The 12,804-nt window shown below is 42.7% G+C and overlaps 1 protein-coding gene across 3 annotated transcripts in view; it reads left to right on the top strand.

The window, feature by feature from the left end:
* The first annotated feature begins 566 nt into the window (after nt 1–566).
* Nucleotides 567–12,804, top strand: part of CAPRIN1 (cell cycle associated protein 1) — a 33,444-nt gene continuing 21,206 nt past the window's right edge. Inside the window, exons 1-4 of one of the 3 annotated variants that reach the window (XM_082760727.1) lie at nt 567–795; nt 1,094–1,296; nt 10,705–10,767; nt 12,081–12,167. In XM_082760727.1, the coding sequence (XP_082616853.1) occupies nt 1,096–1,296; nt 10,705–10,767; nt 12,081–12,167 (351 nt within the window). In that variant the 5' untranslated portion in view covers nt 567–795; nt 1,094–1,095. The remainder of the gene's footprint in view (nt 796–1,093; nt 1,297–10,704; nt 10,768–12,080; nt 12,168–12,804) is intronic. The other 2 variants (XM_082760726.1, XM_082760728.1) reach the window with 2 other exon arrangements.

A 12,804-nucleotide genomic window follows, 5' to 3' on the forward strand; every position in this document is an offset into this window, starting at 1 on the left:
GTACTAAACTTGGCTCAACGTTGGTTAGCCCCTGGCCTGCTGCAGGCAGCGATGTTTCATTTTCCAATTGCCTCAGTAAGGAGCTATCTTTCCAAGTTTTCTTTCACTTCTCAAAAAAAAAACAGGAAAAATAAGGAAAAGAGGAAAAACCACTTCAGCGTGGCTTCCCCAGCCGCTGAGGCGATTATCGGCTGCTGGCCAACAGGTCAAGGTTCACACAGCTTTGGGTCAAGGGAGTGTAACGTGTAGGGATATTTCAGTTTGTTGCGCTCGGGGGCTGTGCTTGGGGAACGCAGCGCCGTGTAGCGCTAATCCCGGCCCAACGACCGACCCGCGGCCGTTAACGCCCGGTTGACTCCAGCGGCCCGGCCCGTGCCCTAAGGGCGGGAGCTGTGTGTGTGTGTGAGGGGGTGATGGCGCCCGGGGTCCTCGCCGCGCCCCGCCCCGCTATTGTGTCCGGCGCTCAGGCGCCCCAGCGCGCGCCTGCAAGCCCCGCGCCAGGCGAGCCGCAGGGCAGGCGGCGCGGCGCCGGCGGGCTCAGGCGTTCTGGGCGGGCAGCCGCGGGCGGCGAGGACCCGGCGCCGCTCGCTCCCGGGGCCGCCTGCCTGACGCGCTCGCGTGCGCGCTCCCGCCCCTCTCTCTCTCTCTCTCTGTCTCTGCCTCTCTTCCCCCGGCGGCGGCGGCGGCGGCGGCAGGAGCAGCGCGGGCGGCGGGGCCGGAGTCGGCTGAAGCGGCCATCCCCTGACAGACAGCGCGGCGCACCCACACCCCTGGCGCGGGCCGGTCACGCACACGGTGAGGGGACTGAGGGGGTTGGGGGGAGGTGAGGCGAGGCCGGGCGGTGACCGTTGGCTGGGCGAGAGGCCGCCCGTCACGTGACCGCGCCCGCGCGCGCCCGAGGCCGTTCAGCGGCGGGGGGGGGGGGGGGGGGAGCGCGCGCGCGGCAGGTGCGGCTCCGGCTCCGGGCTCGTGCGCGCGCACTGGGCGTGGGGAAGCGGCGGCGAGAGCGCGCCCGCCCTCCCGCGTGTCCCCTCCGGCGGCCCGTTCGCCCGTAACGCGCGCCCGCTTCTCTGCCTCGTTCCCTCCCGCACAGAGATGCCCTCGGCTACCAACAGCACCGCGGCGAGCAGCAGCAGCGGCAAGGCCGGCACGGCCACCGAGCCCGCCCCGGCGGCGGCGGCGGCGGCAGCGGCCCCTCAGGCGTCGGGCGGCAGCATCACCTCGGTGCAGACCGAGGCCATGAAGCAGATCCTGGGCGTGATCGACAAGAAGCTGCGCAACCTGGAGAAGAAAAAGGTGCCCGCACGGCGGCCCCCCCCGCGCTCACCGCCCCCCTCCCGGCCCTCACGGCGGGGTTCGGCCCCCGGGGCTCTCCCCCCCCCCCCCCAGGCCGAGGGCACGCGGGGCCCCTTCCCCAGCCGTGTCCTCCCGCTGCCGGCTCCGGGTTGTTCCCGGCCTCGCCCCCAGGGGCCGCCCGCTGGAAGGTTCCAGAAGGGCGAGCTGCTCTCTCTCGGCCTTCCCCCTTCCTCTTTCGGGGGTCCCCGGGCCCCTTTTCCTGGGGCTCCCCCCGCCTGGGCCCTGCTGCCCCCCGGGTTAACCCCCCGGCCGCTCCCCCTCCTCCTTTCACCGCAGCGGCCGGGGGGCGATGGGGGGCGGCGGGGGGGCCCCGCAGGCTGCCGGCGAGACCCCCGTGCGGCGCGGTCCCTCCCCCCCCTTCCGCCTTTTGTTCGCCGCGGCGGGGCCTTGCCCGGCGGCTCCCCCCTTCCCCCCCCTCCTTCCCCGGGCCCTGCTCTCGCTGCCGCCTTCCCCCGGCTCCGCTCCCCCTTCCCCATCCCCATCCTCGTCCCCTCCCGGCCTCGGGGCGAGCGGGCGGCGCTGCCGGCCCCGGGGCCGCGCACATGGAAGCGGCAGCTAACATGGCGGCGGCGGCCCCAGCCTCAGCCTCCCCGGCGGAGCCGCATTGTGCCAGCTGCCTGCACAAAGCCGGGGGCCGCCCGCGGCTCTCAGCTCGCCCCTGCGGGAGGCTGAGGTCAGCTGGAAGCGGCCTCCGAGCGGTTATTTATAGAAAGAGCCGCTGCTAAAGCGGCCGGCCTCGGAGGGTTCGAGGTTGTGGTAGAGGAGAAGAGAATAGAGGGTGCTGGAGCTGCTCGCGATTTATATGGCACCCGCTCCGTGTTGTCAGGTGAAACGAACCTCGGAGGGGTTTCCAACCTACAGAGCATGAGGTGTCCGGCAGTAAAATACTACCAGACGCATAGCCTACAGACTTGTTTAAAAGCACTGTGTTACTAGACTAAAAATTGGGAGCACTAAAATAAAATTTTAGGCCTGCGCTGAGGCCCTATATCTCTTTCTTCTATTAACAGTGAATAGGAGCAGTTACTCTATTAATTTTTTTTACCTAGCCCTTCAGGTTCTAGTAGTCTAGACTGGTATTCTGTATTTATAGAAAGCAAAACCATTAGCCTGTACAGGTGAGTCAAAAATGAAGAAATCCATGCTTTACTTTGTAGCTGTAAATCTGCATGGTGTGTGGTTTCTCACTTAAAAAAAAAAAAAAAAAAGTTGGATTTCCCTTTTCTTCAGCAAACAAAGCAACAAAAAGAAGCAAGCCAGGAGCTTTTAGATAAGCTTTAGAATTGGAAGATCTCTTCTTGAGCCTTGTCTGAACACTGTTGTGTATATAGAGGACAAAATATTTTTCTTAGTGCATGCAAATGTGTGCACACAGAATAATTCTGGTCCTCAACTTGAAAAAGAATGCAAATCCTTCAGTCCCAAATGGTTTAGAACAATCGACTTCCACATCCAAAAAACAACAACAAAAAAAACCTCAGGAAATAGTCTTCTGTGATGTTGAAAATCTGTATTTTTAAAATAAAGGTCTTCTGATCTATTTTGTGGCTTGGAAGAAATAAAGAGGATAAGCACACTTACTGGTGTGCAAGTCAGCTTTCCTTTCTAGTAGTGTTTTTATTCACCTTTTAAAATAAATAATTTATACCTAATTTATATTTGGTGTAGCCATTCCCTTTTATTTGAATGGACCTTTTGGATGGCTTCTATAGTACCTTAAGTTAGAAGGATGTGTGGAAGGCCATTACTCCAGAGAGAATGCAGTGAAAATTACTGGTCTCATTAAAGCCCTAGGTTTTTGTTATTTTTTGTGTATCTGTGGCTGCTGTCACTATGTTTTTGTAACTATGGTGTCATTGCAGGTATATGCAGGGAAAATGCCTTTTTTTCTGGAAATGGCTTGAAGGAAGATCTTCTATTAAAATTACTTAGAGCCTCTCTGTAGGGAGATTTGGTGTTAAACAGTGTGACACTAAAAACAGACAAACAAAAAGCTAGGTCTTTCTTTAAAAAAAAAAAAAAAAAAGGAAAAAAAAAGTGGTAGGTATTCTCTTAGAGAGATGAATGAAAATTCAAAGATTTCTGTAAGTCATTTTGGCTGAAAGCATTCTGAAACTTACTGGAGTAAGATTCTAATGTAAACTCTGTCATAATCATGGGATAATTTTGCTTAAATACATCAAGATGAATTTAGTAATTTGTGGACTTGAGCTTGCCCTTTAGTGGGGGAAACAACAGTTCTTTACTAAATCATCATTCCTTATTAAAGAGAACATCAAATGCTTAAAACAAAACTTGCTGTACACATGGACTTCATTAATTTTATTGTTACTTGATAAATTTACGCAAGTACACAAATTCGTTCTCCTTTATTTTCAATCTTTTGATGAGAATGTCTTTTTTGGGGGAGATAAAAAAAAAAAAATCAGGAAGAAATCTTTCTTCATGAAAGACTAGCTTGCAGAAAGCTCCTGCTTAGCTGAACGTTTAGTTCTTTGTGAGCAGCTGATAACAAAGGCCTGTAGAGATGATTTTGAGGGCTTTATTTTTGAGAACAAATATAAAAATATATTTGACACTACAACGTGCTTCTAGTGCACAAAAAATACTATGTAAAAAGTACCATCTTAGCTCGTAAATGATATGTGCAGCTTTTGGTTAAATACAGGTCATTCTTTATGAAAAAATAGAAAGATGGAAGTAAATTGTTGTAATGTTCCCTTTTAAGCTCTGAGGATAAAATGATGTGAAGGGAAAAATACAGAATTCAAAATCATAATACTCCTGAGTTCTGTGCTGTTTTTGAGTATTCATAAATTAAGAATACTAAATTCTTAGTTATGCTTTTTTCTTTTTGTAAAAGAGACCTTATTATTTTAAATAATTAGTCTGGTTTGTATTAAAAAGGATTAGGATAAGTTGAATTACTGTTCCTAAACGTATATAGGAACATGGCCTGAAAATGTCTGTGCTCTCTTTATATTTGGAACTGATAGGAGTGGTACTCTTGTTTTTTTCCTCTGTTCTTAGATGAGTAGATCCTTTCCAAATGAAGCTGACTGAATGTAGATCAAACTCTCACGTCTTTGTACAATGGGGAATGAAAAAACAAAGAGCTGTTTGATTTCAGCTCAAATAATATAGCATGAGTTATATGAGAACGGTTTTTAAAACCAAATGTTCTGTAAGATGGACAAAATGCCTCATTTGCTAACATGTTTTAAGGTATGGGCCAGTGATCACAAAGGTTATTCTTGAGCGACTGCACATATGAAGTATGTTAGCTTGAGCTACCTAACATGAGTTGGGCTTGGTGTATTCAGGTTACAGTTGTGAAGATGGGGCGCTTTAGCTGTAGATGGTAACTTAAGATGCAGTTGCTTTATCAGCTTGTCTCTGAATTCCTGAATAAGTAAAATTGAGACCGGGTTAAAAAACTAGCACTTAAAATTGCCTCTGATGTTATTACACATGAACTTGCTTTGGAGCAGTAGTTGGGTATTTCAGGTTGATCTGACTTAAGAGGCAGCTGTCTCCCCATTCAGTGAAGTGTTGGATTAACAGCTAGCAACCTGTAGCGAAAGCTGAGATCAGTTTTCTATTCCTGTAGGTGCAGCTAGTGATAGCAGGAAGGTGCTGTGTTCCAAGTTACTTGTCAGCGCTCCCAAGTGCTTTTGCACCGTTCCGTGGGCCTCTCGCATGTTCAGGGCTTGTGAGTGTCTCTCCAGAACCTCTCCTTGGAAACCTGGTTCTGTCAGTAGTTTGTCCTCTGAGTGAGCCGTTGGGTTTTATGGCATCAGATCAGCCCTAGGGGTAGCCTACATTTGCAGTGTGTGTAGGTCCTGTCCTGTTAGGATGGAAGCAGTCACCTCCCTGTTACTGGCATGGCACCACAGTCTTCTCTCTGCAATCTAAATAACGCTTGAGGGATGCAAGGTGTATTGCTGTTCCCAGCAGTTACTGTGGTCTATCACTGTTACACGCTGTTTTTTAAAGAACGAATTCTTTTATCACCTCCTCTTCTCCCCCCTTCTACCCCCACACATGTAAGTTGGTTCTTCTGGAATGCTGATCTAGAATTTCCTTTAGAACAAGTACTGCTTCAGAAGGGTCTGGTTACAGTCTATGCTGGGTTCAAATCTCTCTTCAGAGAGGAAACAATTTTGAAAGCAAGGAACCATAAAACTCTTTGAAACTGTATTGAAAGTCTGAAACTTTCTCTGAAACCTCTTTTCATACCAGTTTTGGATAACCAAGCTTCATCTTCTAAAAACCGAGCAGATTTATCAGTGAAATTATTTGGTGTTTGGTAGATTTTGGTTTCAACTTACTCCATTTTTTTTTTTTGAACCATTTCATATAGCATAGGGATTATTTCTGTTAGCAAGTTCTGTTAACTAGGTTTATGTTGACCCTTAGAAGCTGTCTAAGGTCTTCCAGTTGTTCAAGTCCTGCTGCTGCTGACTTGATGCTTTGCTTTTCCTGTTCTTTCAGAAGGAAAAGATAAACAGAATGTACCGGGAGAAGGTTGTACCGGTGGTGTTGTTTCTACACTGCAGTAGGGGTAAAGAAATAAAGTACTGTAAAGCAAATATGCAAATAGAGTGTATTGATAATGTAGAAGATGAGACAAAAGTAGGAACTTTTATAGCTTTATTCACAAATAAAAGCCTGTGTTGTGGAGTTTCCTTGGTGTTGTAAAAGCAGCTCATGTGGAACAAAATCCAGGTCTCCTGCAATATAGACAGCTTATTTATTAATTCATAGTGTTTACATAGGAAACGGGTAATTTGGAAGGAGAATATACATCCATATGCAGTTGACAGAGCTTTTAGGAGTTTCACTGATTTGTGACTTAACTTATTCCAGGTAACTAAGAAGCAGGTTTTCTCTTTGTCAACTCATTTGCATTTGAAAGTTTTCAAAGAATGCACAGTTCTGCATTGCTTTGGGATGGAGTGGGTCCCGCTCCTCACTGTTCTTACATCTCTTATCACTATACATGTTTGGCTGGATCAGGTTCCTGACCCAGCTGTCAGTCTGGCCATGTTGGTGTGTAGGCAGGGCTAACAGTGTGGCACCCAGAGAAGGAGAACACCCCTTTTGTGATCAGTCTCGGCTGGAGTAAGCTGATCATGAGGCTCCTGTCCTGGAATGGGCACATATCGTTCACTTCAAGCTTGTCTAATGTGTCATGGAGATGCTTTTTTCTAAACTGTCAGACTTAGTTTTGGGCAAAAAGAATCATAAAAATGCTTAAAACTGTTACTTCAAAAATTATTTGTTTTAAAATGAAGAGCTCTAAGCATGCCTGTTTTGGAATACTGGAGTACTTCATTACCTCTCTTTGGTTATAAATCAAGACTGAGACAGCTTCTTGGGACTTCTGTTAGGTGTGTATATATAATTTAAAGTATGTATATTATATATAAAATATGTAATAAAGTGAATGTGAGAATTGTGGGATGTTTTTTGAGAGATTTTGAACTTCTGTTTTTCATTCATTATACCATTCAATTATTTCACATTTTTCCTTTTTTTTTTCTCTCTATTTTTCTGAGGAGGTAGGAAGACTGATTTTTTTGATCATTTCTGAACAGGCTTTGCTTGGAAGCTAAGCTGTTATGTGACTAGAGAATGATGGTGGGGGAAAATAAAGTATAATGTGCAAATGTAAAAGGTTAACAAAACTGAATTTCATAGCTTGGCTTTTTTTGGTCGAGTGGGAGAGGTCTAAGAGCTGTGTGAAGTTTTGAATTTTCTTAATTGCTTAATGATGATTTAAAAAAAAATACATGCAATTTTTGAGGTATCTTTGAAAACAGACTTGAAGTAGTCATACCACCCCATCTTTTCTTGGCTTGTAGGGAAGTGTGCATTGCAGTGCTTGCCTCACTGGGTTGAAGAGTTTACCCTCTTCCCTTCCACACTGCAGCTTGTCACGTACAGTTGTGCTGATGGAACTGGTATAAACCATATCATTGAAATTATCTGGTTAAATATAGTGCCTCCTCCTGCTCCCTGCACCCCCCCCCCCCCCTTTTTTTTTGAGGGTTATTTTTAATCAGATCATTCCAGTGATCCGGTTTATAGCATAGCACTGAAAATGACTGTAACAGCACAGCTGAGTGGTCAGGCATTTTGAAACTAGTGTCATGTAACTGCACTTCTTTCACTTCAGGCTGACATTTTGGAGGCAGTTCAGGTAATGAGAACCTGAATCTGAGGGGAAGGTAACTGTTACCATAGAGAAGTAACTCAATTTTGGATTCCTATTAAAATAAGATACAGGGTTTATAGTTAAACAGCTAACACCATCATCTCCCTGCCTTCCCCCAGCCCAAGCATGTAGCCTGTATGTAGTGCTTTTCTCCTAGGGACCTCCAAAATAGTTCAAGAATCTCAGTGGAAAAAGAGCTGTAGCATGTTGGTTTTGTCTGCAGAACTGGGGTCTGATGACTTGTGAGCTGTTTAATAGACAATTTATAAATTCACTTTGCCACCTGATTTTTTTTTTTGTGCTGGTTTAGCTTTTATGCTTCATCATGAGTAAGGGTGAAGTTGTGGAAGGGGTAAAATTAAGAAAATCTTGCAAACGCTGCAGTAGGTTGCTAAGTGGGAATTTTACTGCAGTTATTTCACAGCACTAATGCTGCTGTTATATTGGTGTTAGTTGACAGTGCAGATTAAAAAGAAAGCTTTGTGCTTCCTTAATGCTTCTGTGTAGTGCAACATTTTGATCTTACTGTGTCTTTGGGATGATAGAAAAATGCTTACCTTGGCACTTGAGATCTTTCTGATAACGTGTAATGAACTGCACATTGACTTTGTCCTCTGCATTGCAGCTGAAAGGGATTTCCTTCTTTTGCTTTTCCTTTTCTGATAGGGACGTTCTCAGGGAAGAAAAGGTGAAGAGAATTAGCTGCTCTGCAGTTCCTAAAGGCTAGAAATAGGCATGTTATCCTTTGCCTTTTAGCTGATAGAACCGCAGAATGAAAAACAGATGAATAAAGAATGTACGTTAGACTTTAAGATATTCAACCATTTAAGAAAAGCTTGTATCCTATTTGAATAGGTTATTGCAATGTGCTTAATCTGAAGATACAAGCCATGCTGAAGTAAGGCTGTGTGGAAAAACTATGCTGAAACAATTGTAGTAGTCAGGGGTATTTTCATCTCATTCCTCCCCTGTGTCCCTAGCCAGCAAAATAGATTATGTGAGTGTTATGCAGCATTATTTTGCAATATGTTTTCTTCAACAATGCTGATCTAAGTAGTGTTCTTCTATATTTTGGTGTTCCATCCTATTGGTTTTACTGTTTCGATATTTTATGGGCTTGTGTTGGAAATTAGATCACTGAAATTGTGTTTTTTAAGGCTTTTTAGTAGACACTTTTTGAACAGGCTGATATTAGCAGTCAAATTTACTGTGCAGCCTCACAAACAATTGCATCAGTGTGACTGAGGGAATGGTAAAACTGCAGCATGGGGGTAAGTGGCTTAAGCAAATAAAAACTTACTGAAATATGTTTGTGATGCCAGTTTAGCGTAGGGCTTAAGCCACCTTAAGCAGAGAGCTTCAGTTAACCTGGCTGGCATTGCAATGTGGCATTGGCTTGTGTGAGCTCTTTATCCTGCCTTTTCGACTCTTCACAGCTCAGCTAGGATCTCTGAAATCATGAAAACTACTACTTTTGGTATGCAGCAACATCATAATCTATTTTAAAAGAAGACAGTATGTGGAAGAGTCAAATGCCCTTATTTCGTGCTGTGGTAGATTTCCAATATGCCGAATGCTTTTCAGAGTCATTTTTAATGTATTTCCAACCGTGGCTGCTGCATTTCACAACTGTTGCAGTGCTAGTGTCTGTCTCCAGCATGAACTTCCAAGTAATGTATTTCTGGAGTTCAGGAAGTTGTTCTTTGATTTTGCTTAGGCCTTTATTAACTCTAATGCAGTGAAAGACAAAGTAGTAAAAATGTTAAATGTGTAAGATTTTCAAAGAAATAAATTGCTTTGTCTGTGGGTAATGATCAGAGGACCAAGTTGGGTAATGTGGTTCTGTGTTTGACTAAGTGATGCTGGGCATCGAGTAAGATGAGCTTTGTTGTTAAACTGTTTCACAGACTTAAGCCATTCCCAAAGGTTGATCGTGAGCACAGAAGGTGAATTAGCTAGAAAAATATCAATGAAATATTTTAACTGAAATGTCATGAAGCAAAAGAAGTTAGAAGAAAAAAAAAAAAAGGAAAACAATCAACTAACTAACCATCCAAAACTAAGCCACTGCCACCACCAAAAAAAAATAAAATCTGTCATTCGGTGACAAGTATAAACTCGAAAACAGTGGTTGCACTAGGGTTTTAATTCTTTTACATTCAGAAGGAAGTGTTTCTTTTTGTTACATTGTTGTTATACTAGATTGGAAAGATAATTATTAAGGACTCATGGTAATGCTTTCAATAAGATCAGGGCAAGCTTCATAAAATTAAAACCAGTTTTGATGTAGATATAGTGAAAACTTAGAGATTAGTGGGAAATGTTATCCTTAAAGACTTTGCTTCCATTCTAAGACCCTTAAAACCTACCCCTGTAGATCCTTTGTCACTTAGGGCATCCATAAGTTTTACCTGCTTTTGGTAAACTTGTCAGTGTTTTGCATGGTTTTGTATTTAAGCAGATCAGAGAACTGTTCCTGTTGAAAATTAACCTAATGATTCCCTTTCTTTTTTTTTTTTTTTATACTGAAAAAGAAAGTCTTTTTCTCCTGAAAAAGAAAGTCTTGATGTTTTTAAGCTAAAATATTCCAGAGCTATTAATATGAGTTGTGTTGGTGGGCATTCTTGCAGAAAGGATTGGAAACTATTTTAAATTCTTTGTGACTATCTTAACTGATGCCAGCACAAAGAATTAGAGCTCTGAATTTTATTAGCAGTGGCTTTTTATTTTTATTTTTTTTTTTGCAGTCATGTTTTTGGTATTGTAGTGATAGAGTGATGATAAGCTCAGGCTTAGAACTCTGTTCAGCTCTCTATCATTAGGACTAAAAGAAATGTACATTGAGAGCATTCTCTCCGTAAGGAGAAATGTCTTTCCTTAGAAATTAAGACTGTTCAGGAAGATGTATAGCGATAGTCCAAGCAAACAAGATTAAAATATTTGTCTCTTGGGAAAGTATTTACATTTTTAACCAAGTAGGCAAGTTTTCTCAGGTACGATTTGTACATGACAGTTGCATGTTTTGTGTAATAAGTTACAGTCAGTGTTTACTGTAATTTCTTAACAAAAGTAGAAGAAGCAGTAACCTGATTTTGCCTCTTTGTAATATCATTCTTCTTCCTTTTCAGAGTAAACTTGATGATTACCAGGAACGAATGAACAAGGGAGAACGTCTAAATCAAGATCAACTGGTAAAAGAAAAAAATATACTAACCAGATCTCTTGTAAAGTGTTTAGCGATGGTGGTGGGGAGGGAAAGGATGAATGAATTTCACTTTGTTTCCCTTGTTAAAATCTGGATTTTTATGAGTTCTAACTTGGATTCAGTTTCTTAGTGCTTACAACACCTCAGTTTTTCTGTTAATACGAAACTGAAAGAATCAGTAGAGGAATGTGTTGTAATGCTTTGTTATGCTTGTTGAGGTTAGGTTGTAAGTAAACTGTGGTGAAAATTGGCCTATGTTATAACCTAGTACTGTTGAAAGAGCTAAATGATACCTTTGAGGTTCTCTGGACATCATTCTTTTCTTCCCAGAAAATGTTCCTAGGGAGAACTTCAGGAGCTTAGTCACTTGGTGGTAACTGACAAATATCATGCAGTCTAGTTACAAGGGTAGCATGGACTGAGTTCTGTAGAGCTCTCATAAATAAGCTATGTCAGTGTGTATCACAGTTATCAGTGCAGCAGATATAACACTAGGTAAGCTGGGCTTATTGTACATATGTGTTTTTTCTCCTTGTTGAGGCTGTTTCTTAAAGTAGGTTATTGCAGAGCTCAACTCAGCAGCTATTTTCCAGTTGTAATAAATATGAAGCAAGTATCAAATTAAATTTGGTTGTATTATGCAAACATGCATGTTGATACTAAAGAGATTACCAGATGCTTGGTAATCAACAATATTTTGTTGATGATTTTCAGCGCTGAAAAGGACTAAGAAAAAAAATGTACTCTTCAGCAATTGCAGCTGCTCACACTGCAAGAATTAGCTGCTTCCCTTGGTCCATGTGATCTTTTTATCTGTCTGGGCTTCACGAATGATTTTTTGTCTGTGCCAACTGACAACTGAAATATCACCAATTTATATATTTTTATTTTTTAATGGTGTTAATGAAGTTATAAACCATGAGAAGTTTTCTGTTTGATGAGCAGGAGAGATAACTGAAATTGCTCTTCTCCCATCATGATCTTCTCCCATAACAGGCCTGTCTGTTAGTTTTTCTCAGAAACTGTATAAAGTCAAATCTTAAATTATATATGTCATGCTTGTGAGCATATAAGATGCATACATTTCAGTTTACTTACCTAACAAGTGCTGAAGATGTACAGAAGTCTCTTCCATATTTTGGATGGTGAAAGTCAATACTTAAGTTTGATGCAGTTCCATTCAGAGATAGTTACCTTTTTAAAGCTGGCTCACTTAGAAATTAAAAAGCAGGAAATAGTTTGTTGGAAGTGTATACTTTGTTCTATTTCTGATGGGTTACTTTTTTTTTTTTCTTCAAGGATGCAGTGTCAAAATACCAGGAAGTGACAAATAATCTGGAATTTGCTAAAGAACTGCAGAGGAGTTTTATGGCTCTGAGCCAAGACGTAAGTAAAGTCGTCCGATGTGGGCTATAAGATGCAGTGTGAAATGTGCTTTAAATTGTCTTTTGCTAATACTAGATGCATTAAAAACCTCTGTTAACGGAAGACAAAATGCTCGGTATCTGTATGTTTGGCTGTTTTCTCTTACTGTGTACTAGCTTGTATCGGGTTTCCTGAAGACTATTCCTAAAATATTTCTTCTGAAGGACTGCATAAAGATACGACAACAAAAATAACATGGCAATTTTCTGATAAAAGCTAACTGTTGAAAACAATGTGATCACAGAAGAGGCCTGCGGTACAACATTGTAGACTGCTTACTGCCAGTAGTAACAGTTTCTTTTAAAAGAGTGACTTCAGAGGTCTGCTTTTTTCTTTGGCAAGTGGCTGAGAGTTCTGCTTTTTTATATTACTATATATGATATCAAGTCTTATCAAATGAAAGGCATTGCAGTTGCATTGCAGTTCTTTTTTTTCAAGATTCATGCAGTCTTATTAATGGGAAATACAATCTTGAAACTTAGCCTATGCTATAGTTTAAGACTAAAATTATTTTCATAAAAGATAAGTTAATTGAATACTAGTAAAACAGGTAGACTGCAGCTGGTGTGTCATTAAGTGATGGTGTGATTAGGTTATA

This window comes from Aythya marila (genome assembly GCF_965140915.1).
Source record: "Aythya marila genome assembly, chromosome: 5".
Lineage (NCBI taxonomy): Eukaryota > Metazoa > Chordata > Aves > Anseriformes > Anatidae > Aythya > Aythya marila.